Source organism: Garra rufa, chromosome 1, assembly GCF_049309525.1.
Source record: "Garra rufa chromosome 1, GarRuf1.0, whole genome shotgun sequence".
NCBI classification, from domain to species: Eukaryota; Metazoa; Chordata; class Actinopteri; order Cypriniformes; family Cyprinidae; genus Garra; species Garra rufa.
In genome coordinates, this window is record NC_133361.1 from 58378163 (window position 1) to 58405610 (window position 27448).

Consider the following 27448-nt stretch of genomic DNA (forward strand, 5'->3'; position numbering starts at 1 on the left):
GTTGTTATTCTAATATATGTCTGAGCTCACAACATTACACCATTTTTGCACCTTGTCAACGAAGGCTAGAACATTTCAGCTGGAAGAATCAACGCTTGAGTAAAGGCACATTTGTTTCCTTTGCTTTTTGTAAGGCCGGAATACCAGTCTGAGAAATACAGAAAAGTGTCCTTTACATGTTTTTGAATCTATTTTGCTTGACTGATCTACACTGTGTTGTGTTGACAGATTCTACGCAGCAGAGATTGCTGTCGGACTCTTCTTTCTTCATAGAAAGGGAATTATTTACAGGTGAGTGGATTACAGTATCTACATAGTTATTGCTTTACATAGAATTGAGGAGCACAGTAGATCTTATAGATGCAGTCACACGCTGTCAAAGTGTCACCATAAGTGGAAAATACACTTAACTGGAGCAGATGTGACTCTCCACATGATCAAATTAGATGATCTGAGAACAGAGCCAATAACAGCTGAGATGGCGTTAAGACAAACCTATTAAAATTCCACTACTGTTACAGCAGTACAGAGAAAGACACCCAGTTTTTTGCCATATAATTGCAGTAAATTTAGGACAATCACGTAGTGTACTGTATAGCTTTTTCTGAGTATCTAAAGACACCATGAAATCACAGTTGGAATTTTCTGACTTTTAGGTGTGTCCATCAAAGCATTTTTTCCCGAGGCTAGTTTTTTCCATTTGTTTTTAATGGTAGTAGCAGCATGACAAGTTACTTAGATTTTTAATGTGTCCAGCCAAAATAGCAAAACATTCTTACCCCATTGGCAGATTATTTTGCTTGTTTCAAGCACAAACTCACTTAAAGGATAACTATTGCCAAAATGCAACCTGGGCTGTTTTTTTACTGTAAACGAGACAAACTTATATCTAAAAGCATAATTACGACAAACGAGCCGTTTTTGAGATTGACCGGGATTTCGTTTTCTGGTCAAATGGCCGGTGAATGGGAGTACTAAGGGCATAACTTTGAGCGCATCAAAATCAATATTTTTACAACACTAAGAAAGCTCGACACACCATGAATCTTTGCTCGAAGTATCACCTGGGTCTCTACACATGAACTCGAGGATTGAGAACATTGTTTGTGTACACAGAGTTTACCAAAAAGAAAGTTTTTGAACAACTCACTTTCACTGTTTGAGTTTCCACTCGCTTGCCAGTCAAGACGTGTCAATCTCCGAATGCAAGGAGAGTAAAGATGGATAGCTCCTAAAGCATATTTCCATATAAATGCCAGTCAAGAAGTGTTTTTTCTGAAAACAAGACAATAATTTTTACTTGTCTAGAAAATCCTTCTTGATTTAAGAGTTCCTAGATATTTAGGCTGGAAACAAGACAAAAACACTAAGTAAGAAAAGCATTTTTTGCAGTGTACTTTCAGCCGTCCAATCACAGTGGAGGATGGGTGGGACAAATTTCACACCGACCAATCGCCACATCCTTCTCGTACAACAGGCAACAACAACAATGGATCAAAATCATTTAAAACAAGGGCCAGAGCATTGAAACTTTACATTGTGTTGTCATTTTTATATTAAGAAGTATAGAACTGTATGTAAACTATATCATAGCAGCCAAAATCTCTCAACTGAAAAAATGCTGTGCCACAGAAGCACTCTCAAGAACTCACAGCTAGACATTTTTAGCAGAGTGCTTGTGTTTTCAGCTAAAAACACTTTTTGGTGGACACACAAAGCCTTAGTTCATGTTTGTCAGTGTACTCCTAAAATGAACTCGGAAAATTTACTATAAATATAGATGACTTGCAATCATAGCAAATGTTCTCGTCAATAACGAAATATAATCAACCATAATGCTGTAATGTACTGCAGTACATATGATGGAAGCCATTTGGAGGTTAAAAGTTGTTATTTTCAATAGCTAACATCCATTCCAGAGGAATTCTACCTGAATATGATGAAAATGATAAACTGCAAGAGGTGTGGAAAACACATTTGTGATCTAAACACAACAACTCAGGTGTAGTTGAAAACACATTTGAGGTAAAAAAAACATTACTTGTGTATTAGCAGGTCTGAAATGACTATGACGTGCACTATGAATATGTTTTTTCCAATTTTGCCAACTTTTGTTCAATCAAATAATAAACCGTAATAATAATGAACTGTCATAATGAAGTGTAGTTCATTACAATAGAAGTCTTTGAGGCAAGCCATTTGGAAGATTTAAAAGCAAACTTTTAATTTTAATTAATTTGTTAAATTTGTTAATTTGTTGTTAAATTCTTTAGTAAGATGTTGCATATTAAGTTTTAGCTGTTATAAACGGTCAGCTCTTGTTTGCAATAGCTAACATATTCATATTCTAAAGGTATGCTACCTGAATAAGATGAAAATGATAGACGTCAGATGTGTGGAGAACACAGTGTCATTAAAAACACATATTATTTGAAGTAAACAACATTACTCAGGGTTTATCAGGTCCGAAACAGCCATGAAATGCAGTATAAATATTCCTGTCCAGAGAATGAGTCACTCTCTGAGAAACGGGGGCTGTAAGAAAGGCTGTTTATCTGCAGCGCTGTCTGCATTCAGCTCCTCTCTCGCCGTTCCCGTCCCTGCAGGGCTGCAGCGTTCAGCTCGCATTAATCATGCTCTTTGATGATGAAAGCTGAGCGTGGCTGAGGTCACTCTGACCTCGCTTATACTGCCCACTCGCACATGGCTGTACGTACCCACAGCTAAAGACCACACTATTAAATGTGAACTGTCTGCCGGGTGAAACGAGGGGAGTTAGATACACAGCGTCTGCCATAAACATCAATTATCATACGTATCATACGTTTGCGTATTTTGTCCTCAGAGATCTGAAGTTGGATAACGTGATGTTGGACTCCGAGGGCCACATCAAGATTGCAGACTTCGGCATGTGTAAGGAAAACATGTTTGAGGGCATGACGACACGCACCTTTTGTGGAACGCCGGATTACATTGCCCCAGAGGTGAGTAACACCTGGAGTGCTACTCCAAACCTAAATGACTTTATTTCTTCTGTGGAACATAAAAGGATGTTTATTCTGGTCATTCATCAGTGAAAGTCCATTAGGAGTGAGGCTGTCAAACTCCAGTTTAAGAGAGAGTGATGACAACATTTTCTAGCCTTTTAACATCTCGAGTGAGAGATGTTGAAATCAAATGACCCGGACTGCCTCTCTCAAATTCACTGCATGTAGGACACGACCTGAGGCCTTAAAGTCCTCACCCTTGCTGACCTCTCAACCGGACTCACACAACCCTATAAGCACACAACTCGTACAACATTAGACTGATTGTAAAAGCATGCCTATGGCAACATTTCTGCAAAATGTTATTATGAAGTGCTTCTTTTTGCAGCACTTTTAAAATAAAATGTCCAGTGAGCAGCACTAAAAGTGCATTTAGTTTTATCTTAAGTTAAATCTGGCAGTGTTTTATTAGGTTCATCGTTAATGTACCACCTACACTACTCCCTACTCCAAGCCTTACCTAGGTGTTAGGTGTTAATAAAGCTACCTGATCTCATGACTTTTGCAAGATACGAAATACCTACCAGTAAGTACATATCACTGCATTTTCCAACAGAAATGAACACTAGAGGCAGTAAAACAGTGAGCATGTAATCGTTTTCACACAGTTATGATTACAGCTCCATATGTTTCACTTTCCGGTGTTGCCCCCCACCAGATTACTACCCCCCTAGTATTGGTAAGTTTAGGGTTAGGTGTCAAGGTATCAAGTAGCTTTTTGTGCAGTGCAGGTGGTATGTTATTTTAAAATGTCACAGAGCATTTGAGTTAGAACGCCATTCAACAGACATTTCAAGTCAGTACTGTGGTGACACTTACAAAACCAACGTCACATAAAACATACTATATATATATATATATATATATATATACGTTCATCTGTTCCAGGGGGGAAAAACAACAACACTCTTTTAACATTTCTGTTGGAAACTGCAGTGATATGTACTTCTTGTACGTTTTTGTCATGGGATCAGGTTGTTATAAAATCAAACATGACATAAACATGGATTTGCTGAAGTAATCATGCCATTTTAGCATGCTTCTACAGTCTTTGAGCTCTTTTATCATAATGTTTCACTGGATTTGTACCCAAGCTCTTTGTATCGAGCAAGTGCAGTGCTGTACCAGGTGTGCTACAGAGCAAATTTACTACATCAGAAAAGCCATACAGTTTGTGATTGCAAACATCAAAATATATTAGTCTAATAGTAATGCACTATAGTAAAAGTGTTTTGAGGTACCATGTAACAAAGTATTTTGTAAGGAACATGTGAAAATACGTATTTATTAAACAATAATATTGCAGAGTAATTGTAGTTTATATGAAAAGGAATGAAAGTTATTGGTGTTTTACTGCCACTATGGTCTATTCACCTGAAAATTGTATGTATAGGTATGTCTTTGGACATTTGCAAAAACTGAAATTTTTCTACACATGCCTATTACTTTAATAACTATTGATGACTGAATAAAGTATGTTACGAAAACATGAAATTTTTTTAATCAGATTCAAAATATTGTCCAAATTGTTACCTAAATAAGCTTAGTTAGTATTAGTATGAGTACTTACAGTTGAGGGCAAAAGTTTACATACACCTTGCAAAATCTGCAAAATGTTAATTATTTTACTCAAATAAGAGGGAGCATACAAAATGCATGTTTATTTTTTATTTAGTACTGTCCTGAATAAGATATTTCACATAAAAGATATTTACATATAGCTCACAAGACAAAATAATAGTTGAATTTATAAAAAATTACCTCATTCATAAGTTTACATACAATTGATTTTTAATACTGTGCTGTTACCTGAACAATCAACAGCTGTTTTTTTGTTGTTTGTTTGTTTGTTTAGTGATTAGTTTATGAGTTCCTTGTTTGTCCTGACCAGTTAAACTGCCTGCTGTTCTTCGGAAAAATCCTTCAGGTCCCACAAATTCTTTGGTTTTTCAGCATTTTTGTGTATTTGGACACTTTCCAATAATGACTGTATGTGTTTGAGATCCATCTTTTCACACTGAGGACAATTTCAGAAGGTTCAAATGCTCACTGATGCTCCAGAAGGAAAAACATTTTGTATGATCCCTCTTATTTTGGTAAAATAATTAACATTTTGCAGACATTCCCTATTTGCCTTTCAAGTTGTGCCAAATTGAATAGCTCAACCCCACACCTTTAGCCGCTTTTCCACCATCGTGCCGAACCGTTCTTAGAACGGTCGGGTACAGTTCCAGTTGTGTTTCCACCTGAGCCTGGTACGGCACGGAACGATTACAAACCGTTCTCGGCCCGGAATTCTTGGCACGGTTAGACAACCGTGCTGAACCGGGCTGATAAAATGCGTTTGCATGGCGTCGCCACTCTGTTGCCTGGCTACCAGTTTCTCTATGGCAAAGCGGGAGCGCAGTAAACAGATACGGTAAATATAAATACAAATGGCTGAGACACTTTGGTCTGTGGATGAAACATTTGCTCTAATATGATATTTGGCAAGAAAGAAAAATTCAACAACAGCTGGAGGGTGCAAAGAGAAACGAAAAAGTTTTTTTTTTTTAATTAGTGCAGTGTCTTGCAGAGAAGGGCATTAAGAAAAGTTTCAAAACAGTGCCGGGAAAAAAACAAACAAACTCAAACATACATATCAAGTCCAAAAGGAAAATAACAGTAGAAGCGCGGCTTGCATTACCAAGGCAACGACTGACGCATTTGTATTTACATTCCAAATAGTTCCGTTATCTGCACCGCAGTGGAAAATCAAACCGTATCCGTGCCGACTGGCCCGAATCGGCACGGAACAGAACGGTTACGCATTGAGAACGGTTCGGCCCGATAGTGGAAAAGCGGCTATTGATTCAGTCATTGGTCATGTTAGATCCAGTCTAAAATGTAATTTGTTTAATTTTATTTAGTTAGCAATCTGCTAAATAATTATTTAATTTCTTTCCTTTTTTCATATGTATTTAAATGTAAACACTTTGAATAGTTATTTTGTTAAATCTTAATGTTTTTGGTTTGTTGTTTTGTACATGACCAAGCCATTCACTAATAGCCACATTTTAATTTGCTCTCTTTTGCAAAGCCCACAGTGATATTGACCTGTAGATTAGCGCTGTGACATTTCCACTGAAGCGTGTGGCAGCTTGACATCTTGCGTGTGTGTGTGAGCATGTGTGTGAGGGGAGATCAAGCAGCAGAGCAGTGTGGGTAGCAGGAACATCATGCTCTCTTCCAGCATTATGACACAAAAGGAGATGCACTGTGTGAAAAGCATATTGTAGGTGGGAAGAGAGAAAGCAAACATAAACATGATGTATTCCTGGCAGGATCCTCATAGCTCAAAGAAAGCTTTTATAAAGCGAGGCGGTTTGGTTCTCAGGACAGAATTGGGTGCTTTGATACAGAATGCGTGTGTGTAAGTGTGTATGTTTGAAGGATTTAAGGAAAGTTTGATCTCTTTACAGTATATTGCATATAGCTTGCAGATTGATTATGAGTCTTGGTGTCCTTTCAAGTGTCCAGCTCATGTGTCATGACAGTTCCCTGCTTCATCTAATTCCCCACTTATTGATCTCCTCATGTCTGATCAGTGACCCTGATAATCATTTAAAAAGAAGAGTCTGGAATACATTCAATACCAGCTATGATTCATTTAGAACTCTGCATATTAAATACAATCTTACAAATGTAGAATAATTAGAAGGTTTGCAGACAACACACTGCTAAAATTTCTGCTCTCCCGCCAGTGTGTCATCACAGCCTTGAGTGTATTCTGAATCTAAAGAAGGTCAGAGTGACTTCATCTTCTCAGCATCTCCATTAGAAACTCTAGCACGTCCATGTCCTGACAGAATCATTTATTCATCCATAAGCAGCCCTTCCACCCTCTTCATTTGTCCTGACTTTATTCAAACCCTCCGGTCCCCAGCCAATCACACACCAGCCCCCGTCTGCGGTCTTTATATTACTGCAGATGGGATTTTATTTTTGGAAACACAATGAAGTTTTTATTTTTATACATACAGTTCGAGATGACTGGTCTGAGCAGCAGATGTTTGGCTCTTCAGACATCAAACTTGATGTTACATTTTGGGAAAAAATCTCCCTTTATAAAAAAAAAACTGTGTTGGTACCATAGCTCAGTGATGATGTCATATGATTGATAAAACATCCAAAAAGCATGGTACTTTCTGTACTTTGTGCTCACTGTGTTGTCTTTGCTTCCAAATTTCACACTCACAGTCATGAAGCAATCTTTACTGTACATCCTGTCTTTAGCCAATGCTAATGAAGACATGATCAGATATATTGACCTTCCTGGTTCTAAAAGCAATTGTAACCCTGTGAATAGATCAATAGTTTAAGTTTGCTATTGAAAACAGGTGTTGGGAGAAGACTTAATCAACAGCTACGCTCTGCTGCATGCTTTCTGACATTTTATTGACAGTGGAAAGGAGAGAAATGACATGAAAATTATGTGAAAAAGAGGGGGAAATGACATGAGACAAATTTAAACTTGCTTGCATGAGAATCGCAGCTCAGTATGTTGAAGCATGTGACATTTTGTCATAGCGGTGTTGCATAACAATAATAAAAACAATAATTTTTAGAATAAATAGACTTCTACATAAATTGGACAGGACAGATTACCTATCCTGATCATATGCAGACAAATAAGCAAACAAAATAAAGGAAAAGGCCTGTCATAGGTGCATCTCAATAAATTACAATGTCATGGAAATGAAGTAGTTTAAGTCTTTGGTTATTTTAATTGCTATGATTTGGCTCACATTTACAAAAACCCACCAATTCACTATCTCAACAAATTAGAATATGATGAAATGCCAATCAGCTAATCAACTCAAAACGCCCACAAAGGTTTCCTGAGCCTTCAAAATGGTCTCTCAGTTTGATTCATTAGGCTACACAATCATGGAGAAGACAGCTGATCTGACAGTTGTCCAGAAGACAACCATTGATACCCTTCACAAGGAGGGTAATCCACAAACATTCATTGCCAAAGAAGCTGGCTGAGTGCTGTATCCAAGCATGTTAGCAGAAAGTTGAGTGGAAGAAAAAAGTGTGGAAGAAAAGATGCACAACCATCCAAGAGAACCTTGAGAGGCTTGCCATGCTGACAAAAAGTTACCAAAAGTTTTTTGATAGACCCATCTGTTCACAAAAAGCACACAAACGAATTCTACGAAAAGCTCTCCAAATCAGACTTGAGGCTATATCTTTCCAACGCTTTGTGGTTTTCAGACCAAACTTGGTGTTTGTTATAATAATCATGACCCGAGGCTACCTGCACAGTTTCGGTAGTGGTCAAGATATATGAAATCTATGGTCATACCAATGATAATCAATAAGCCAAAAAGCATGGCTACAGCACTTTTACTAAAATAAAGCATGATTCATTTTTGTAAGGGTAGATTCGGTGCAGCATGCCAAGTCAAATAATACCCAATTTTCCCATGTCAGACATTTTGGGCCATTTTGAATTTTGTCGTAAAATGCTATATTTTACAAACACATTGGCATATCATTACGAAACTGCGACATGTGTATCTTCGGCATCATTCTCCCTGATGGTACTCAAATACTTGAGTACCGCCACATTGTGGTCAAAAGTTAGAATGAAATTTGCAAAAATGCTAATTATGTTTTAGTATATTAGCCTATTGTAATGATTGTCAGGGTCCTACCCTGTTTGTTTTGTCTTTGCTTTTTGTCTATGCTTGTCTTTTGTGTGAGCACATGGCTTTGTTATTGTTTTTGTCAGTCATGTGCCTTTAGCCCCTCCTCCTTGTTTTCTTTTGTCACGCCCTCCTGTTAGCCCTTGTTAAGTCTAATCATTTTCACCTGTTCCTCGTCTGCTTTCTTCCCTATTTATAGTTCCTCTTGTCATCTTGTTTTTACTGGTTCGTTGTCATTCTCTCCCTCACTATTTCTGTCTCTGTCTCTGAGTATATTTTTCCCTCTTGTCTGGTTGGTCTTGTGCCCTAGTCTTGTCCAGTCCCTGTCTAGTCCTATGTATTCTATGTTTTTGTCTTGCTCCTTGTTTTTTGGAATTGTTTATTTATTTTTCTTTTATATTTTAGTATGACTCTAATCTTGTGTTCTGTTTGCATTTTTTTGATTTAAGTATTTTATGTGGTTAATTTGGTAACCATTTTGTTTTTATTTATTTTTTTATTTTTTATTTATTGTTTATTCTCCTACCTTCCTTGCATTATTTTGTGTCCCTGTGGAGCCTTGTTCTGTTATGTCTTGTTGTGGTGTTTGAGTTCCTGCCCTGACCTGTTCCAGCCCTCTGGTTCCCTTGCCTTGCATCTGATCTACTTCAGAGTGTGCGGTCCACAAGTATCTGAGCTCGGCTCTAAGGTGCCTTGCCCTGTTCCCACCTCCTGTCTGGCCTTGCCGCTCCCTCTGCTGCTATTATATTCTGCCAGTGGATGTTTGAGGCTGTTCCAGGGGTCTCCCTAGCTGTCTCTTCGTTTACTGTATTCCTGATGTTGTATTACCTGTGCACCTCACTATCCTCTTGTATCAATCTGTTTTGTCAATAAATCCCTTGTCATTCACTCTGCGTTTGGGTCCTCCTTCCAGATCCCTGACAATGATATCTCAATATATTTTTTGGGTCATGCCGAGAACACAGATAGCCTACCATTTTTGCCATATTTAGCTGAACCTCCTGACTGCCATTTTGCCATGTTAAAAACCTACTTTTTCAAACTCCTTCTATACCGTTTGTTTAAATTTGACTTGAGTTAAATTTGACTGTTAATTTGACTTCAGACCTTACCGGCAAAAAGTTTTTAAAAGCATTTTGAAAGACCAAGTTGTTTTAGAATAGCATCGGTTTTGTTAGCAGGAATATATTATGTGTTTATCTGTTTATTTGTGTGTGTTGTGTGTCAGGACTTTTTAGGTCAGGCTGTTGATGTGAATACTGGCAGACAGCCTGCTCTGTGTCTGTAAGCAGACAGCCAGTAGACACATAAAAGATGCTTACTGTGACCTTACAGTGTGTGCTGTGTGTCAGATATTTAAGAGCTTTCTGTTCCTCTCTGGAGCAGCCAGTGTTACTCAAACACTGGTCCAAAGCGTGCAACCAAGTGGTGCAGAGTCAGATTTGGAAACATCTTGAAAAAAATCTTTTTCATCTTTTTTCACAAATTTTGTATAATATCCAAGGTACACATTTCTAGTAATTGTGCAGTTAATTCTCAAATTGTATTTTCAGAAAGTTTGGGAATATTTGTCCTCTCTCCCCAAATTTGACACTACCAAAACATATATAGTTATCTCTTGAAAGAATGTTGCACGTGTGACTTCATTGCTTTTTAGAAAGTAATGGCCACCAATTTGTGCCCTATTTATGGAAAGTGGAACAACTATGCAGTCATTTCTAAGACATGCATGAAGAGGAAGAGAGTTTGCAGTGTCACATGAAACATACACTCTCTATGCTTAACAAAGCACTCATTAACTTCCCCTGTGATTATACACACTGACTGGTGTGTACGTGCTCAATATGTGGGTGTAAATGGACTGGTGAGGAGAAAAAAGCAATTATTACAGCAAATGGTTAAAAATAGCAAAGTGCCAACCACCCCCTTGAGCGGTAATGAAACGTGCATTGTGCTCTTGACAAATGAATGGAGATTGAATAGAGATTCCCAAGAGCCCATGAGAGTTGAATGAATGACTGGACAGAAAATGATGCACATGTTCATTTCCTCTTCCCCCAGATAATCGCCTATCAGCCGTACGGGAAATCGGTGGACTGGTGGGCATACGGTGTGCTCCTCTACGAGATGTTGGCTGGGCAGGTAGGTGGACGTGCGCAGAAAGTTCTTGTGAATCATTTAGAATTCTCTTTAGTGCTTAAATGAGTCAGACGCCTGGGCTTTTCAGAGCCGCTTTGAATAACTGTGATTGCAGCCCCGCTGTGATCAGCGAACGCCACAGAAAATGACTTGCCACAAAACACACTGTCTCCGAGCAACAGATCACGAAGGCGAGAATTGAGATTTTGGTTCTGAGGGAACTTTAATTCTTTTTCATGTTCAATTTATGTCCTGCAGAATTTTGTATTTTAATCATCTCATGGGTTCAGTACTCTTGGCAGTATTTGTGAACATTTGTCAGAAAAAAAGTGCAAAAATTATACCTTTAGGAGCAGTGTTGTTTTTGACGCCACTTTTTTCATGACGATAACGAGACAATGACGAGATAAAAATGGCTCGTTGATGACTAAAACATGACGAGACGTGTGTGAGTTTTCGTTGACGAGACGAGAATAGACGAAAATGTTAGTGGTGGTCCGTCAGACGTTTAAAATGCATGACATTTCTGCTTATTGTGCATGCCAATCAAAACCTAAAACGTATCTGCCGCTATGGCAAGCCGTTTTAGCATTAAATACTCTTTGCCATACTAGTATGGCAAGCCGTTTTAGCATTCCATCCTTGTTTGTCTTTTATGTTTTAAAACATTCCTTCATTATTGTAATTATTGGTGAAAATAGTCGATCCGGAAGCTCACATTGTGTTGAACTATAGATCTGCTATTTTCAGAACTTACAAGTGACACTACCCAACAGCAAAATACTTACTGACCTACATTAATTTGTTAAAAGACTACTTTTTCCCCTTTTTTGACTAAAACTAGACTAAAACCTTTTTGACTTTTCGTCGACTAAAACTAGACTAAAACCTTTTTGACTTTTCGTCGACTAAAATTGGACTAAAACTATCACATATAGAAGTGACTTAAATTTGATTAAAACTAATAAGCATTTTAGTCCAAAAGACTAAGACTAAGACTAAATCTAAGATGGTTGTCAAAAACAACACTGTTTAGGAGCACAGCAGCTTGTTCAGTGTGTGCGGTACCCTCAAAGTGACACCTTTGTACCTTACCTTTTAGCCCTAAAGTGTTCATAATATTACCATAAGAGTAAATATTTCTGTCTTAAGGGTACATTGAAGGAACTGCCCTGGTGACAAGCTGTTGTACCCCTAAAGGTGCAATTTTTGCACATATTGTTCTGACAGTGCATGATTTCAGATTTTGTCAAAAACGTCTCAAATATCTAAAAAAATTGCATTTACTGAAATGCAACAGTGAAAGTCTATGGGACAAAAACATTGCATAAATAAAACGTTTTGAAAGTGTGATGAAAGCAGTGATACCAATACATATTTTAGTCTTAGAATGTTGCATTACTATTTTAGGTCAGAAATGCCTAAACCAGGACTTGTTGGCCAAAGTTGGGCTGCAATGAAGTTTAATTTGGCCTGTCATGCCATATCACAAGAGAATAGGCGGAGCAACGGCGGAGTTTTCAACCAAAAATGTGGTCTACAGCCTTTTCAAAAATCTCAGTTTTCGATGGTCCAAAACAACAAAATAGTGTAAACGACAGGCGTAACCGTAGCAAAAGTTATGCGTTTTAAAACAAAAACACTCTAGTGTAAACGCAGCCTAGCTTCCAGATTCTTTATCAAAATTGAAACTGTAACAAAATTTAGCAAAACAAGGATCTAAGAGATTATAATTGTATTAAACAAAATAATTAATTTTAATATATTCATAACACTTTATTTTAAGGGCAAACTCCTTACTAAGTATTAATAAGCAGCAAATTGGGAGTTTATTGAGGCAGAAGTCATTGTTAATAATTAGTTAATAGGGAGAATTGGTCCCCAAACTAAAGTGTGACCAATACAGTGGTGGCCAAAATTATTACAACACTAGTATTTTCACCAGATAAAAAAATGGGTCAGTTATTTCTATCTTTTGCTGTAGTGTGTCAGTAGGAAATAATATTTAACATTTCTAAACATTCATTTTGCCATTAATTGTAATGATCCAGTGAGATTTTTGTTTGCACAAGGAGTCTAACAACAGCTATTGCTCCACACGTGAAGAAACAGAACAAACTGAGACTAAAATCCAGAAGAACTGTGGCAACATCTCCAAGATGCTTTAAGAAACCTACCAGCAAAGCTACAGTTAAAAGTTTTAGGCACTTGTGTAAAAATGTTGTAAAATGAGGTAAATGTTGTAAAATTGTTCTTTCAGAACAAAAATGTACAGACAATGTACTCACCCCCTTGTATATTGAAAAACTACCATCTGGTTTTCTTACTTCCTACATCGCTGCAGAAGTACCGACCCAGTGTTTACAAAGTGAACATACAAAAAAGATCAAACGCCCTTTACAAAATAAAGGTAAAACAGCATTGTCGGACGATTTTGAAGTTAAAGATGAAATGTTGGTAGTTTTTCAACATACCCTAACTGTATTGACGCGGATTACACAGACTATGCATGCACATCGCAGACCTAGACAAGACGAGCATTTGAGGTTAAAAAGTATATAAATTGTTGGCTTGTTTAGAAAATAACCAATCGTTTCGCTAGATAAGACCCTTCTTCCTCGGCTGGGATCGTTTAGAGCCATTTTAAGCTGCGTTTAAACTGCATTTTGGAAGTTCAATTTGGGGGCGCCATACATATCCATTATATGGAGAGAAATCATGCAAAAAAATTCCTCAAAAAACATAATTTCCTTTACGACTGAACATCTTGGTTGGCAAGGGGGTGAGTACATCATCTGTACATTTTTGTTCTGGAAGTGAACTAATCCTTTAACTACATTAAATCAACATTTGGCGTGACCATCCTTTGCGTTTAAAGCAGCTTGCACTTGCGCATAGTTTTTCTGGTAGCTTTCCAGTTAGGTTTCTTGAAGCATCTTGGAAACGTTGCCACGGTTCTTCTGAATTTATTCCGCGTTCCAGACAACCCGAAACCCGTGTTTTTCCGACCTTCTACCAGTGAAAGTGCACTGGAACGGCAGTCAAACCCGTGACTTCCCACTCGTGAACTCCTGCTAGATCGATGCACTCCCAGTTAGGAGTTCTGACGTAACATAGCCCGCGAAACAACAAAGTCAGCCCTAATGCGTGCGGTGTTTATACAAGTGGCACAAGGTGGAAAAATAGAGCTTAGGACAATATAACGTTGGAATCAAATTAATAATAATATAAAAATAATAATAATTCATAAATGTGCCTGGAATGCTACAAAGTCGTGAGTCGTGGTTTGAAGTAGTGATTTACCAGTTAAAAAACCTCTCATTTTCTGTTTCTTCATGTCATTCCAGACAGACTGGATGATAATGAGATCAGATCTCCTTGTACAAACAAAATTTGATTTGATTATTACAATTAATGGCAATATAAATGTTTGGAAATGTAAAGTGATATTTCCTACTGAGACACTACAGCAGATAGAAATAGCTGACCATTTTTTATCCGGTGAAAATACTACACTCATTTTCAAATGAGTGTTTTTGCAGTGATGCCATAGAAGAACCATTTTTGGTTCCCCGAAGAATCTTTCAGTTCCTAAAAGAACCATTTGAAGAACATTTTAAAAATCTAAAGAACCTTTTTCGGCTATAAAGAACCTTTTCTGCATTTGAAAGGTTCCATGGATGTCCAAGGTTCTTCATAGAACCATTGATGCTAATAAAGAACCTTTATTTTTAAGAGTGTAGTGTTGTAGTAATTTTGGCCATCACTGTATACTGGTCACACATTAGTTCGGGGACCAATTGTCACTATTAACTAACTATTACTTGTGAATTTTGTTGTGGTACTCAAAAACACAAAAAAGTGCAACTGCTTTATTTGTCTCTTTGGCTGTTTTCTTTATTGATTTCAGTGAGATTCATTTATATTGAGTACAGCCCAGGCCTCAGTGTGAAATGCACTTCCTGTGTCGTCTATACTTTCTACCAGAACGGTTACCAAGGTTACGTCATTTACATCTCAGCTTTCTCCCGCTGACTCCCGGGTCCAATTACCCAACAGAAGAATCTTGTTATACACTTGATGTGTTTCCCTGATTCCCGGATGATTTTGTCTCGGACACCCCCATCCTGGAATGATTCCTGCTTATGTAATATGTCATCCCACTGCTCTGAGGTTTAAAAAAAAAATGTGAAAAAGTGTAAAATGACTCAGGAATCATGACAGAAATGTGTATTGTTCTTTTTTTTTAGAAACTCTGAAGCATTGAGTTTGGTGAGTGTCTGCTAATAACCCGCCTCTGTCAGGATGAGTGGGAGGTGGCTGTCAGTACTTCTGGAGAACTTAAGATGGATTTAGGGTTCCAAAGCTGTGGAGAATAGGAGAGAAAAAGACTTTGAGCACATATTTGTTTTACCCATTACCTCAGTTTATTAAAAACATGGGTCTGTTGAATCTGCTCAATTACTTTATGGTATAAATATGACAATAATTGACTGCTGTCATGTGTTAAGAGAATGAGCACGTTTATGTAAACATCAGTGTAGATGCAATTATTGCTGTCTCTCAAGATAACATATTACCATTTACAACAAAACAATGGGGGATGAAAACTTTCAAGATATAGTTTGCACTTATTAGGTGGTTGACATGTTTTTACCCTAGAAATTGGGTGAATTTTCATCAGCCATTACTCGTCTTCAGTGTCACATAATCTTTCAGAAATCATTCTAATATGCTGATTTATTATAAATGTTGAAAACAGTTGTGCTGCTAAAATATGTTTTGGAACCTGTGATACTTTTTTCAGGATTCTTTGATGAATAAAACATTAAAAAAGAGCAGCATTTATTTAAATTAAAACTGTTGTAACAATAGATTTTACACTACCATTAAATTGATGACATTTACATTTAGACATATAGAGGCCTTAAATAGATAGATAGAATACAAAAAGAACAAAGAAGCTAGTGTTAGTTTTTGTTTGTTTGTTTTTTTAAGAAAGAAATAAAGAAGTAAAATAATAGAGTAAGTCTAAAAGGGCAATTTTTAAAAGAATAAATTAGAATAGATGGTGCTAGAGTTAGAGGGTCAAATAAAGATGGAAGAGATGTGTTTTTAGCTGATTCTTGAAGATGGCTAAGCAAAGATGGGAAAGCAAGCTTCTAGAGGGCACATTAGTCTGAATTAATGAATTTAGGTAAAGGGGTGCCAGTGGTGGTTTTGTAGGCAAACATGAATGCCTTCAATTTAATGCGAGCAGCTTTTGGTAGCCAGTGCAAATTGATAAAGAGAGGTGTGACGTGCGTTCTTTTCAACTCATTAAAAATTAATCACACAAGCAGTTCTGTCTTGGCAAGGTTGAGTTGAAGATTATGGTCTTTTTCATCCAGCAAGAAATGTCTGTTACAAGCTGAGATGCGAGCAGCTATCGTCTGATCATCAGGATGAAATGAAAGGTAGTGTTGAGTGTCATCAGCATAGCAGTGATATGAAAAGCCATGTTTCTGAATGACAGAACCTAGTTATGCCATGTAGACAAAGAAGAGAAATGGTCCAAGAACTGAGCCCTGAGGTACTCCAGTAGCTAGATGTTGCGACTAATAATAGAATATAATGTAGTAGACATCTTTTCTAACAAAGTATGTCTTTAATATTTTAAATCAGTGTTTTTAAATTTTTACTTATCTAAGAATTCTGGAAAAAAAAGGTTTAAACAGGTTCAGAAATCATATTAAGCAGCAAAACTGCTTCCAACATTGATAATGAATCAGTATATTAGAATGGATCATGTGACACTGACTACTGGAGTATTTATGCTGAAAATTCACAGAAATAAAGTATATTTAAAGTGTGTTAGATTAGCAAATGTTAGCAAATGTTAAATTATAATAAGATTTAACAATATTACCTTTTCTGTATTTTTGGTCAAACATTCTTCTTTTAAAAAATCTTACTGATTCCAAACTTGTACATAAATGTACACTACCGGTCAAAAGTTTAGGATAAGTTTTTTAAGAAATCTCTTATGCTCATCAAGGCTGCATTTATTTGATCAAAAATACAGGAAAAAAAAAATACTACAAACTGTTATTACAATATAAAATAATGGTTTCTATTTTAACATACATTAAAACATTTGTTCCCTCTCAGTCGGTCTCTACGACGTCACGTCGGAGACCGACGAATTGGGATATCGCTTTAGAGATACCAATCCTCTTCGTGTGTAAACTAAACGAGCCAATGCACATTGGCATGCATGATTGCATCCAGCTGTCGCTGATCACAGCGTGAGCATAAATACACAGCAGGTGCAATGCATAGACAGCATTTCGCATCGGAGCCGATCTTCTCAATGAGAGACGCAACGAGCCATTCTTACAAAGAACTCTTCACTGCGGTGTTGGCGGTACGGCGCGTCAGCGGTGGTGGTCTCCTGTGGGTGGAAAAAGCGCGCAGTCAAGGATTGCACTACCTGCCTTCTGTGTCGCAGCGGCCATCTCCCCTGTGTGCTTCAGCACTGAGCAGTTTCTAAAAGAGTATCACGGGTGAACGTCTTTTTAAAGACGAGGTGTTTGAAACACAATGCCGTTTCACCCGTGCGTTTCTGGATGCGGTCGTTACCTGGCGCCAGGTGATGGTCACGATCGCTGTCTGACGTGTCTGGGTATTGAGCACGCTCAGGCGGCGTTTGTGGATGAGTCATGCTGTCATTGCGGCGGCATGTCCATCACGGAGCTGCGGACCAGACTCCGCTTCCTGCAAAGGGGCGGGGTGCCAGTTCCTCTGCCCAGATCTACCGTTCCCCCCGGCAAACGCCGGGGGGACTCTACCTCTGGCAGAGGGCTGACTGGTCTGACGGTGACGGTGGGGAATTTCCCGGCGGAGGTACCGCTCATTACTTTTGGGGCTCCCCCTGACGACCGGATGTCAATCGCTGCATCGGGGGGTGAGCCAGACTTCTCGGGGGAGGACGATTCCGGATCGCTGCCGTCCACTGGGCGGTCAGCGGTGCCGGATACCGACCCCGAAATGATGGCTATGCTTTCCCGGGCCGCCGAGAGGGTAGGGCTTGAATGGAACCCTCCATCACGTCCCGACCCCTCTCGGCTGGATGACTGGTATCTTGGGGTGGCCCGCGCTGGTTCTCAGCGTCCCACCCCAGTGCCCTTCTTCCCGGAGGTGCATGACGAGCTTACTGGGACGTGGACGGCACCTTTTACTGCCAGAAACCGCTCCAGTGGCACGTCCTCCCTCACCACCCTTGATGGCGGACCAGCGCGGGGGTACGCGGCTGTCCCGCCGGTGGAGCGTGCGGTGGCGATGCAATTGTGTCCCGGCGCCGCTTCCACTTGGCGGGGCAACCCGTTGCTCCCCTCCCGGGCCTGTAGGCACTCGTCGGCTCTGATCGGCAGTGCCTACACGGCTTGTGGCGCTGCTGGCTCCGCCCTACACGCTATGGCGTTGTTACAGGTCCATCAGGCCCAGGCACTGAAGGACCTGTACGAGGGTGGTCACGACCCGGAAGTTCTACGTGAACTCCGTATCGCTACGGACCTCGCGCTACGAGCGACGAAGGTTACGGCGCGGTCTCTGGGTCGTGCGATGTCCACGATGGTGGTCCAGGAACGCCATCTCTGGCTGTGTCTGGCCGACATGAGGGAAGCAGACAAGGTCAGGTTCCTGAATGCCCCCGTGTCCCAGACCGGCCTCTTCGGCGACGCGGTCGAAAATTTCGCCCAGCAGTTTTCGGCCGCCCAGAAGCAGACTGAGGCCATCAGTCATATCCTGCCCCGGCGTGCTCCCGCTGCTGCCTCCACCCAGCCGCCGGCGGCACCTCGGTCTGCTCGTCGCCGAGGGCGGCCCCCTGCCTCCGCCCCCGCTCCACAGCAGCCTGCGCAGCAGCCTTCACGGCGGCGCCGTGGAGCCGGTCCCAGGGCGGCCGCCCCGCCCGTCCAGGCTCCCACCAAGACCAGTGGGAAACGCAAGAACAAGCGTCCCTGAGACGGGCGACCCAGAGATGGAGGAAGCTGCTCTTCGGGAGATGGTGATCGCACCACTCCCTCCCCCGGAGGAGGGCCGGGCGGAGAATCTTTTGTTTCCTTTAAAAAAGTTTCTTTTAAGAAACCCGTCATCGGCCTCACGGTCGGTGACACCCAAATTTTCAATAAAAGAGCAGTTTCTACTATCTCTGGGTCCCCAGAGGGGACAGCGGGTGTTGCACGGGTTAGCCCCGGGCTTCACCCCCTCTCCCCTCCCGCCAGCAAATGGCGCTGGGCGGTTGGAGAGTGCGGTAAGACGGACTACTCACGCACCAGCTGCCAGAACGCAGGTAAATGTCTTGCACACACCACACACAGACACTCTGACCCCGCTTCGGACCGGCATAGAGACGCCCGAGCGGGGTCCCTGCGTTCCACCTCGCTGCCCCCCCGCAGGTACGTCAGTGGTCCCGCTGGTCCCTCTTGTACGTTGGCTGGGGGCCTGGAGAGGGCTTCCCAGTCCGTCTTGCTGGCTCCTCCGGACCATCAGGCTCGGCTACGCGATTCAGTTCGCCCGGCGTCCGCCTCGGTTCAGGGGCATCCACTTCACTACAGTGAAAGTAGCAGATGCCCCTGTCCTACGGGCAGAGATTGCTACCTTGCTGGCGAAGAAAGCAATAGAGCCGGTCCCTCTAGCCGATATGAAGACAGGGTTTTACAGCCCCTACTTCATAGTACCCAAGAAAAGCGGCGGTTTACGACCGATCCTGGACCTGCGCATCTTGAATCGAGCTCTTCACAAGCTACCTTTCAGAATGCTCACACAAAAACACATCCTCAGATGTGTTCGTCCCCAGGATTGGTTCGCAGCGATCGACCTGAAGGACGCGTACTTTCATGTTTCGATCCTTCCGCGCCACAGACCATTTCTGCGGTTCGCGTTCGAAGGCAGAGCATATCAGTACAAGGTCCTGCCCTTCGGGCTGTCCCTCTCCCCCCGTGTCTTCACGAAAGTCGCGGAGGCGGCCCTTGTTCCCCTCAAGGAACAGGGCGTTCGTATCCTCAACTACCTCGACGACTGGCTGATACTAGCACACTCTCGAGAGCAGTTATGCGAACACAGGGACCTGGTGTTGGCACACCTCGCCCGCTTGGGCCTTCGGGTCAACTGGGAAAAGAGCAAACTCTCCCCCGTGCAGAGGATCTCTTTTCTTGGTGTGGAACTGGACTCGGTCAGCCAAACAGCTCGCCTCACGCAAGAGCGGGCTCAGTCGGTGCTGAACTGCTTGAATACGTTCAAGAGCAGAGAAGTGGTCCCACTGAAACAGTTTCAGAGGCTCCTGGGGCATATGGCAGCAGCTACGGCAGTTTTACCGCTTGGCCTGCTCCATATGAGGCCACTTCAGCACTGGCTTCATGGCCGAGTCCCGAGGAGAGCGTGGCAGCGCGGCACTCTCCGGGTCAAAGTAACCTCGGCCTGTCGCCTAACCTTCACCCCGTGGTCAGACCTAGCTTTTCTTCGGGCAGGAGTTCCCTTAGAACAGGTCTCCAGGCACGCTGTGGTACACACGGATGCCTCCACCACCGGTTGGGGAGCCACGTACAACGGGCAGGCAGTGTCGGGGGTTTGGACGAGCCCCCAGCTACACTGGCACATCAACTGCCTAGAGCTGCTGGCAGTACGCCTTGCCTTGAACCGTCTCAAAGGGCGCCTTCGAGGCAAACACGTGCTGGTCCGTACGGACAACACTGCGACCGTTGCGTACATCAACCGACAAGGTGGTCTACGCTCCCGTCGCATGTCGCAGCTCGCCCGTTCTCTCCTCCTCTGGAGTCAGAAGCATCTGAGGTCGCTTCGTGCCATTCACATTCCGGGTTTGCTCAACCGTGCAGCCGACGAGCTCTCACGAGCTGCGCTTCCCGGAGAGTGGAGACTCCATCCCCAGTCGGTCCAGCTGATCTGGAGACGTTTCGGGAAAGCTCAGGTAGACCTGTTTGCTTCTCCAGAGACGTCCCACTGCCAGCTCTTTTACTCCCTGACCGAGGGTACACTCGGCACGGACTCCCTGGCATGCAGCTGGCCACGGGGCCTTCGCAAGTATGCGTTTCCCCCAGTGAGCCTTCTCGCACAGACACTGTGCAAGGTCAGGGAGGACGAGGAGCAGGTCCTGTTAGTGGCGCCTTACTGGCCTACTCGGACCTGGTTCCCAGAACTGATGCTCCTCGCGACAGCCCCTCCCTGGCGGATTCCTCTGAGGAAGGATTTACTGACTCAGAGACGGGGCACCCTGTGGCACCCGCGTCCAGACCTCTGGAAACTACATGTCTGGTCCCTGGACGGGACGCGGAGGTTCTGAGTGATCTACCCCAAGGAGTGGTAGACACCATCACTTCGGCGAGAGCTGCATCCACGAGACATGCTTACGCCTTGAAGTGGAACCTGTTCGTCGAATGGGCTTTCTCAAGAAATGAGGATCCCCGAAGATGCTCGGTCGGAGTCGTGCTTACCTTTTTGCAGCAAGGGTTGGAGCGTAGGCTGTCACCCTCCACCCTTAAGGTCTATGTAGCCGCTATTTCTGCAAACCATGACCCCGTTGAAGGAAGGTCAGTAGGTAGGCACGACCTGGTCGTCAGGTTTCTCAGGGGAGCCAGGAGGTTAAATCCTCCTAGGCCCCCCTCCGTAGCCTCTTGGGACCTGTCTCTGGTGCTCACAGCACTACAGCGGGTCCCCTTTGAGCCTTTACAGTCAGTCGAGCTGAAGTATCTCTCTATGAAGACTCTGCTCCTGCTGGCATTGGCCTCCATCAAGAGGGTAGGGGACCTGCAGGCGTTTTCGGTCGACGATTCGTGCCTTCAGTTCGGGCCGGCAGATTCCCAGGTAACCCTGAGGCCCCGGCCTGGCTACGTGCCCAAGGTTCCCACTACTCCCTTCAGGGACCAAGTGGTGAGCCTGCAAGCGCTGCCCCCGGAGGAGGCAGACCCAGCCCTAGCTTTGCTTTGTCCCGTCCGAGCATTAAGATGCTACGTCGACCGGACGCAAAGCTTCAGGACCTCAGATCAGCTCTTTATTTGTCACGGAGGACGGCAGAAGGGGAAGGCCGTCTCCAAGCAGAGGATGGCACACTGGATAGTGGATGCCATCGCCTTGGCTTATCAAGCTCAGGGCGTGCCCTGCCCGCTCAGGTTGCGAGCTCACTCTACTAGGAGTATTGCATCCTCCTGGGCGCTGGCTCGTGGCGCCTCGCTATCTGACATTTGTAGAGCTGCGGGTTGGGCGACCCCTAACACGTTCGCTAGGTTTTATAGCCTTCGTGTAGAGCCAGTCTCCTCCTGTGTTCTCACCTCAAACGGGTAGAAGCACTGAGAGGCACTGGCTCAGGTCGGCTTGCTATCTTCTCCAGAGTGTCCATGAAGACCCTGTCGAGTCCTCCTTCCTCGGCTCCAGACGTAGCGGAGCGTCTAGGCGCCAGGCCTCTCTCGATGAATCTTTAGAACCGATAGAAGGCTTAGGATACATGAGAGACTTAAGTGAATCCCATATGTCTTCCACGGTACCCACAGAGACCGTGTTTCCCCGGTAACCTTCTACCATCTTCACGAGGGTTCAATCACCTCCATTCTTCCATATGTCCTAATTGAGCCATATGCGTATTGCTCCGAACCTCCTCCGGGATGGGTGGGAGCTCCGCACGTTCCCAGTGCTCCAGCTTCACTAAGTAGGTAGTGCTATGTTATACAGTGACTGGTCTTTTCTGATCCGCCCTTGGCCTTAGCAAAAATTGGAGGCCAGGTGGCTTGCTCAGGACACTGGAGGGGGGCAGCAGCTGCGGCGCTTTGCTAGGGATCCCAATTCGTCGGTCTCCGACGTGACGTCGTAGAGACCGACTGAGAGGGAACGTCTTGGTTACGTATGTAACCCTCGTTCCCTGAAGGAGGGAACGGAGACGTCACGTCCCGTCGCCTCAGCTGCTTTACCACCGCTGTGCGGCCGGACCCAAGCTCGGCTCCTCAGCGAAATCCTGTCTATGCATTGCACCTGCTGTGTATTTATGCTCACGCTGTGATCAGCGACAGCTGGATGCAATCATGCATGCCAATGTGCATTGGCTCGTTTAGTTTACACACGAAGAGGATTGGTATCTCTAAAGCGATATCCCAATTCGTCGGTCTCCGACGTGACGTCTCCGTTCCCTCCTTCAGGGAACGAGGGTTACATACGTAACCAAGACGTTTTTCCTGCAATGCAAAGCTGAATTTTCATCAGCTATTACTCCGGTCTTTGGTGTCACATGATCCTTCAGAAATCTTTCTGATATGCTTATTTATTCTTAGAATTATCAATGTTGGCAACAGTTGTGCTACCAAATATTTTTATTGGAAAATTTCAGGATTTGTTGATGAATAAAAAGTAAAAGAGCAGCATTTATTCAAAATATAAATCTTTGCTAACAATATAAGTCTTTGCTATCACTTCTTAATCATTTTAACACATCCTTGCTGAATAAAAGTATCAAATTCTTTAGAAAAATAATAAAAAAAATAAATAAAAATGAACTGACCCCAAACTTTTAAACAGTAGTGTATATTGTTAGAAAATATTTTTGCTGTTATTTTTTACAAAAAAAATATTAAGCAACACAACTGTTTCCAGCACTGATAATAAATCAGTTTATTAGAATGATTTCTGAAGGATCATGTGACACTGAAGACTTAAGTAAGGATGCTTTTTACATCATAATAATATTTCACAATATATTTTTTTTTCTGTATTTTTTTTTCTGTATCTGTATCAAATAAATGAGCATTAGAAACTTATTTAAAATACCTTAAAAATCTTACTGATCCCAAACAACAATGTATTCAATGTATGTTTCATGTAAACCAGCAACTGCTCTATTTCTAACAGCCTCCATTTGATGGCGAGGACGAGGATGAGCTGTTTCAATCCATAATGGAGCACAACGTGTCCTACCCCAAATCCCTGTCTAAAGAGGCAGTGTCCATCTGTAAAGGGGTGAGTTTTGAGACATCAGCAGGAGCTCCTTTGGTCCTCTAAATGCCTGTGTGCCGCCGCTCACTAAAGGAGAAAAGACTAATGCAGGGCCTATATTGGAATTAATTTTTCAGCTTGAATTAATAACCACCGTACTTTAATATTGCTGTCAGCAAGTCATGGAAATATCACCTGCTATAATAGCTGAGTGGAGGATAATAATATTTCATTACATTTGTCTTTCCACCATTCTGTTTGATTATGTTCCTCTGCAAAACAAAAAATTAATATGATTCATGGTGGTGATATAAATGTCAGTAAAGGCTGTGACGACATTTCTATAATAAAGTCCCTTAAGAATATGATTGCTAATGTAGAGGAGACCATTAGTTAAAGTAGAATAGTTTCTACATTACATACTGTGTGATTTTTCTAATTGATTGTAAATTAATGTAAATGAGTGTTGATAAGTCTCTAATGTTTGTTATAGGAAAATGTTTTGTTTTACTTAAGTGATTTCGGTTCATATTTTGCAGAGTGAAATTGGAAAAAAATTTCATTGCACCGCTGTGTTTTAGTGGATTCTATATAATGAAAAATAAATTATTATTATAAATATTTCATGCTTCAAATGTAGCCTACCTTCCTACCCAGATGTTCTTTCATGATTAAATCTGAGGTAGATGGGCTCTGGTTTAATAATCTCCCTCTTCTTATCTGCACACACAGCTGATGACGAAGCATCCGTCGAAGCGTCTAGGTTGCAGTCTAGAGGGTGAGAGAGATATAAAGGAGCAAGCGTTCTTCCGCAGAATTGACTGGGAACGATTGGCCAACAGAGAGATTCAGCCTCCTTTCAAACCCAAAGTGGTGAGTGTGAATATGGTGTGTTTGTACATCTATGACCTTTGCCAGCGCTGTTGGTGTTGGATGACAGCTTGGTCTCTCAGGTCACAGTAGACCACACTGTATATTGTTTAGTTACTTGCATAACCCCTGTACTTTGATAATAGTTTGATGTATTCTAGTCTTGCCTCAAATGACCGTCTCATTGCTCATCTAATGTATTTTATACACTAAGATGGTGGAAGTTAGTGTGGAGTGCTCTGGTTTTAAACAATTTTTCATGTTTTTTTTTCTGAAAGCACCGTAGTTCCATGATTTTAAATCTGTAGTTTCAAGGAACAACTGCAAACAGCTTTGGAGTGTATTAGTTGATACTACAGCTTTTGACCTGTTTTTGGAAACACAGTTAGAATGACTTTGACTTCAGTAGATCATTCTTTTGAACAAATTAATTAAGCTAACATGCAGTTCGATTTACAGGTGCATCTCAATAAATTAGAATGTTGGGAAACGTTTATTTATTTCAGTATTCAACTCAAATTGTGAAAGTCATGTATTAAATAACAGTCTCTCAGTTTGGTTCACTAGGCTTCACAGTCATGGGGAAGACTGATATTCTGACAGTTGTCCAGAAGACAATCATTGACACCCTTCACAAGGAGGATAAGCCACAAACATCCATTGCCAAAGAAGCTGGCTGTTTACAGAGTGCTGTATCCAAGCATGTTAACAGAAAGTTAAGTGGAAGGGAAAAGTGTGGAAGGAAAAGATGCACAACCAACCGAGAGAACCGCAGCCTTGAGAGGCTTGTCAAGCAAAATCAATTTAAGAATTTGGGTGAACACCACACACAGACGTGTCAAGGAATTTGGCTACAGTTGTTGGATTTCTCTTGTTAAGCCACTCCTGGACCACAGACAACGTCAGAGTCTTACCTTGGCTAAGGAGAAGAAAAAAATGGACTGTTGCTCAGTGGTCCAAAAGTTCTCTTTTCAGATGAGAGCAAGTTCTGTGTTTTATTTGGAAACCAAGGTCCTAGAGTCTGGAGGAAGGGTGGAGAAGCTCATAGCCCAAGTTGCTTGAAGTCCAGTGTTAAGTTTCCACAGTCTGTGATGATTTGGGGTGCAATGTCATCTGCTGGTGTTTTTTTTTTTTTTTTTTTTTTTAAACCAAAGTCACTGCACCCGTTTACCAAGAAATTTTAGAGCACTTCATGCTTCCTTCTGCTGACCAGCTTTTAAAGATGCTGGTTTCATTTTCCAGCAGGATTTGGCACCTTTGCCAAAAGCACCAAAAGTTGGTTAAATCACCATGGTGTTGGTGTGCTTGACTGGCCAGCAAACTCACCAGACCTGAACCCCATAGAGAATCTATAGGGTATTGTCAAGAGGAAAATGAGAAACAAGAGACCAATAAATGCAGATGAGCTGAAGGCCACTGTCAAAAAAACCTGGGCTGCCATACCACCTCAGCAGTGCCCCAGACTGATCATTGAATTTATTTAATACAAAAATTTCACAATTTGAGTTGAATTACTGAAATAAATGAACTTTTTCACGACATTCTACTTCATTGAGATGCACCTGTATATCTGTCTCCAAATATGTACAAATTTAATTCTGCTCCTTTTAGTTTGTCATGAGAATGAAAGCACTGTTTTTGAAGAAGGTGAAAGAAACTACAATTTAATCAAACATCTGTAAATAAAGCAAAACCAGAAAGAACTAAATATCAAATTAGTCCTCCAAAATCCTGTTTTTATTATATGACATTAATTTGGCATCATTAAGATCTGCGACAATAGGAGTTACTACACAAACAGGCATGGCTTGTTAGTTTATTTTGTTCACTGCATGGTACTATTGTAGTTAGCTGTGAGTTACACTCACAAAAAAAAGGGTGCTTCGCGATGCCATAGAAGAACCTTTTTGTTTAAATGGTTCCATAAAAACTTTTAATATCTTAAGAGTCTTTTTGTTTCACAAAAGGTTCTTTGTGGCAAATAAGGTTCTTCAGATTATAAAAAGTTAAGCAAGAAATGGTTCTTTAAAGAACATTTGACTGAATGGTTCTTCTATAGCATCGCTTGAAGAACCTTTTGAAGCACCTTCATTTTTAAGAGTGTATGTTGTTGTTGTACACAAAATGCACCCCTGAAGAACAACAAATTTGTGATTATATGCTACAGAGCTGCTAAAAGAACCAGATGAAATGAGTAATTTATTCTCTTTCCTTCACTAGTTAAGTGCTAAAAGGAAGTTACTGTGAACTTTGGTGAATTGCCCTGTAAACCCTTGGTGTAGAAAAATAGCCAAATTCTGACAGCAACATACCATTTTCTGTAAAGACAGTAATATACTATAGAAAACAATGCATTCTGGGTAATATTTGTAATTTTCGAGAAAACTGCCTACAGGAATATACAGTGAATTTACAGAGCTCAAAGTAGACATTTATGCTGCCTTCATGTGATATGGGAAAGATGATGCTTTCCACTTGTGAAGTGGAAATTACCAGTGTGTCGTGTTCAGGTGTTTTTGTTGTCGTAGTGAAGAGAAACATGGCGAACTTGGAATTTGTCCTCACATGCTACTTGGGTAAAACGGTTATAAACTCCCTAGTCTCGCGTAGCCAGACCTTCAGACTGACGGCTGAAGGTCTGGAATTCATGGCAGCTTTAATTGGCCAAGGCCCGCCCATAAGGCCGTTTGACCGTCATGTCAAACAACCAATCACAGTTCGTTTCGTTCA

The 27448-nt window shown here is 41.8% G+C and overlaps 1 protein-coding gene across 1 annotated transcript in view; it reads left to right on the plus strand.

Moving 5' to 3' along the window:
- The window catches only part of LOC141337518 (protein kinase C alpha type-like), a 57159-nt gene that overhangs the window by 14654 nt on the left and 15057 nt on the right, over positions 1-27448 (plus strand). The window contains exons 5-9 of the mRNA XM_073843361.1: positions 229-291; positions 2846-2984; positions 10802-10882; positions 23765-23872; positions 24581-24721. Of these exons, the coding sequence (XP_073699462.1) occupies positions 229-291; positions 2846-2984; positions 10802-10882; positions 23765-23872; positions 24581-24721 (532 nt within the window). The remainder of the gene's footprint in view (positions 1-228; positions 292-2845; positions 2985-10801; positions 10883-23764; positions 23873-24580; positions 24722-27448) is intronic.